Source organism: Histoplasma capsulatum, genomic scaffold (genome assembly GCF_000149585.1).
Source record: "Histoplasma capsulatum NAm1 scaffold_11 genomic scaffold, whole genome shotgun sequence".
Lineage (NCBI taxonomy): Eukaryota > Fungi > Ascomycota > Eurotiomycetes > Onygenales > Ajellomycetaceae > Histoplasma > Histoplasma mississippiense.
Window position 1 is genome coordinate 578533 of NW_001813972.1, and position 594 is coordinate 579126.

A 594-nucleotide genomic window follows, 5' to 3' on the forward strand; every position below is an offset into this window, starting at 1 on the left:
TTACCTTGTGCAGTACCGTGTGTAGAACTGCGTGCAGTCCAGCAGTTCTACAAAGTCTGTAGGGGTCAGAGACCCTAGATAGGCAACAGCTGTCTCCCGGTTGTGTGGCCGTGCTGCTGGCCTCTTGGGCCAGTGAAGAAAGTGCCTCTGTGAGTGTCGACAGAGCACCAAATGTTCTGGGCTCTTGTTGTGTCCACAGACACAGGTGAGCCTCGCATCTGCATGCTGGAAACGCCTGTGGTACCAAAAGAAATCCCCATGAGAGGAGCGGAGTGCGAGCCAGCGGTGAAGGGCATGCCGTGGCATGGTGAGCTCCGGAGGGGCCTTCACTTGGTATTCCACAGTCGGCCTGCTGAAACTCCAGCCCCGGTACCAGTCAGAGAGCTTGCCACAGGCTCCACTCCACCACTTTCGCCTTGCCTCTTGGCTGAGCTGCTTGGCCACTGTGCGGACCCCACTGACTGTGGGTGTGGCCTCGAGACCATAGGCTGGGGCTGCAGTGGATGAGACTGCCCGCTTAGCCAAGCGGTCTGCTTCCTCATTGCCCTCTATCCCCATATGCCCAGGAGCCCACTTCAGCCGACATTGTGCTGT

The 594-nt window shown here is 58.4% G+C and overlaps 1 protein-coding gene across 1 annotated transcript; it reads right to left on the bottom strand.

Annotated features, from left to right (window-relative positions):
* On the bottom strand, positions 1 to 558 carry HCAG_08422 (predicted protein; the record flags this gene model as incomplete). Its single annotated transcript, XM_001536590.1, has 1 exon — positions 1 to 558. The coding sequence occupies one exon, from the start codon at positions 556 to 558 to the stop codon at positions 1 to 3; it is 558 nt and encodes a 185-aa protein (XP_001536640.1).
* Between the last annotated feature and the right edge of the window lie 36 nt (positions 559 to 594).